At 34.8% G+C, this 1,795-nt stretch overlaps 1 protein-coding gene across 1 annotated transcript in view; it reads left to right on the forward strand.

The window, feature by feature from the left end:
* RASA1 (RAS p21 protein activator 1) overlaps positions 1-1,765 on the forward strand; it is a 116,371-nt gene extending 114,606 nt beyond the window's left edge. Inside the window, exon 25 of the mRNA XM_028528630.2 lies at positions 892-1,765. Coding sequence (XP_028384431.1) covers positions 892-975 — 84 coding nt within the window. The 3' untranslated portion in view covers positions 976-1,765. The remainder of the gene's footprint in view (positions 1-891) is intronic.
* The last annotated feature ends 30 nt before the right edge of the window (positions 1,766-1,795 follow it).

Consider the following 1,795-nt stretch of genomic DNA (forward strand, 5'->3'; position numbering starts at 1 on the left):
TACATTTTTAAGAATGAACCATAATATAAGAAGATCTCAGCAGACAGGGTTAACAGGCTCAGACTAAGATTATGTAAGTTTGGTACTGCAAAATGGTGTTTATACACTTCAGTGCCATGTGTGAAAATGGCAAATAAGCTTGTAAATCCATGGCCAAGTGATTCACAAACTGTCAAATACATTGAGAATTATTCAGGAAGTTTGATTCAAATATTTCCAGATCCAGAAATTCTGTAGTGTGACAATGGAAATCACCATTTCTAGTTAAATTCTTCCTGAGTAGTCACTACACTGGCCAACCTTATAGAGGAAATTAAAGGACTGAGTTTTCTTCAACCTGAGATTCTAAAACCAAGTTAAGATAATAATCTCTCACTAAAGTTCTAGTCACTTTAGAAACTTTAGTGTGCATCATGGGCCTACCTGCATGCCTATGGCATGTATGTCTCCTTGCTACACTGGAGCAAAGTTTACTATATTACTTGCCATAAACATTAAAATTCTTACTGGAGGATTTGGGCCAATTGAGACTAAGATAGGTAAAGGTGATGTTTGTTTTAATTTTAAGCCCAGTGTTTCTTTTATGATTCTTTAAAGTGCTCGCTCTGATGCAAGTTGATTGGGCTTGTAAGTCTGTATTCTGGCCTCAGTAGATAAGAGTGTTAAACAATGAATGTCTAAACAATGAATGTTACTTTAGTGTACAAAAATGCTATCTTAGCCAAAATATTATCACCAAATTTATTCAGCACTTCAGCAACTTTGACAATTTTATGTTTTCAGTGGAATGGTAATAGTGGCTTTTTTCAAAGCCAGGCTTCCATCCCTGAAATTTCCAACCAAGCTTTCATTTATTTGTTGATTATTTTCATACTGTTTTTCCTTGTCTAGCACGTACTGAAAAAGCTTCTGGCTATAACAGAACTGCTTCAACAAAAACAAAACCAATACACAAAAACCAATGATGTCAGGTAGCAGCCTTCACCCAAGTGTTCTGCATGGATTCAACATGCCCAACATGGTAAATTCACATCCGTGTGTCTCCTCTGCTCTTGCCAAAAAATAGCACACCTTTCCACATTCCAGTGATGTGTGAGCTATGCAAACAAAGCCCTAGATTTCTGCTGGTGACTAACTGAGCCAGCAGCTTTGTAAGCTATCTGTGCAGGATATTTGCACTTTTTCCACATATGGAATTAATCTTTACCAACCTCTGAGCCTTGGTGTACAGATCACCTTTCATACAACAAAATGACTATCTTGAACTTTGAGAATATATTTTCAATACATCCAATTGCCAAAGTTTTGCTGTCTCTCGGAAAAAGAACTGAAATCAACTGACAAGAAAAAACATTCTGTCAACAATTGAATATAACTGGATTTGCAGACTGTTCTTACTGTAACTTCTTCCTGATACGGAACATGACCGTTTGACTGTTCAATGACTTTTATTTGTATTTACAGTTTCCAGAGTTTGCCATTATAATAAGAACAATCTTTGCTGTATACTTTTTAAAAATATTGTGCTATTCTCTTGCTGGAACTGTTGAAAGAGAATTCTAGAATGGATCTATTGCTCATCAGCTTTATTTTTTAAACATACCACTTATTTGAACTGTCAAAGACTGTATTTAGATTTCATAATGCTTTTTGTTAAATGTTTACAACAGTAAATAATTTCAATTCAATAAATATTGTTGGTTGTTGTACTAATGATCGATGCATGTTACCCACTCAACCATTTTATAGATTACCAATTTCTTTTGTGTTAAAAAAGAAAGAAAACCTAGAATGC

This window comes from Phyllostomus discolor, chromosome 3 (genome assembly GCF_004126475.2).
Source record: "Phyllostomus discolor isolate MPI-MPIP mPhyDis1 chromosome 3, mPhyDis1.pri.v3, whole genome shotgun sequence".
NCBI lineage: Eukaryota > Metazoa > Chordata > Mammalia > Chiroptera > Phyllostomidae > Phyllostomus > Phyllostomus discolor.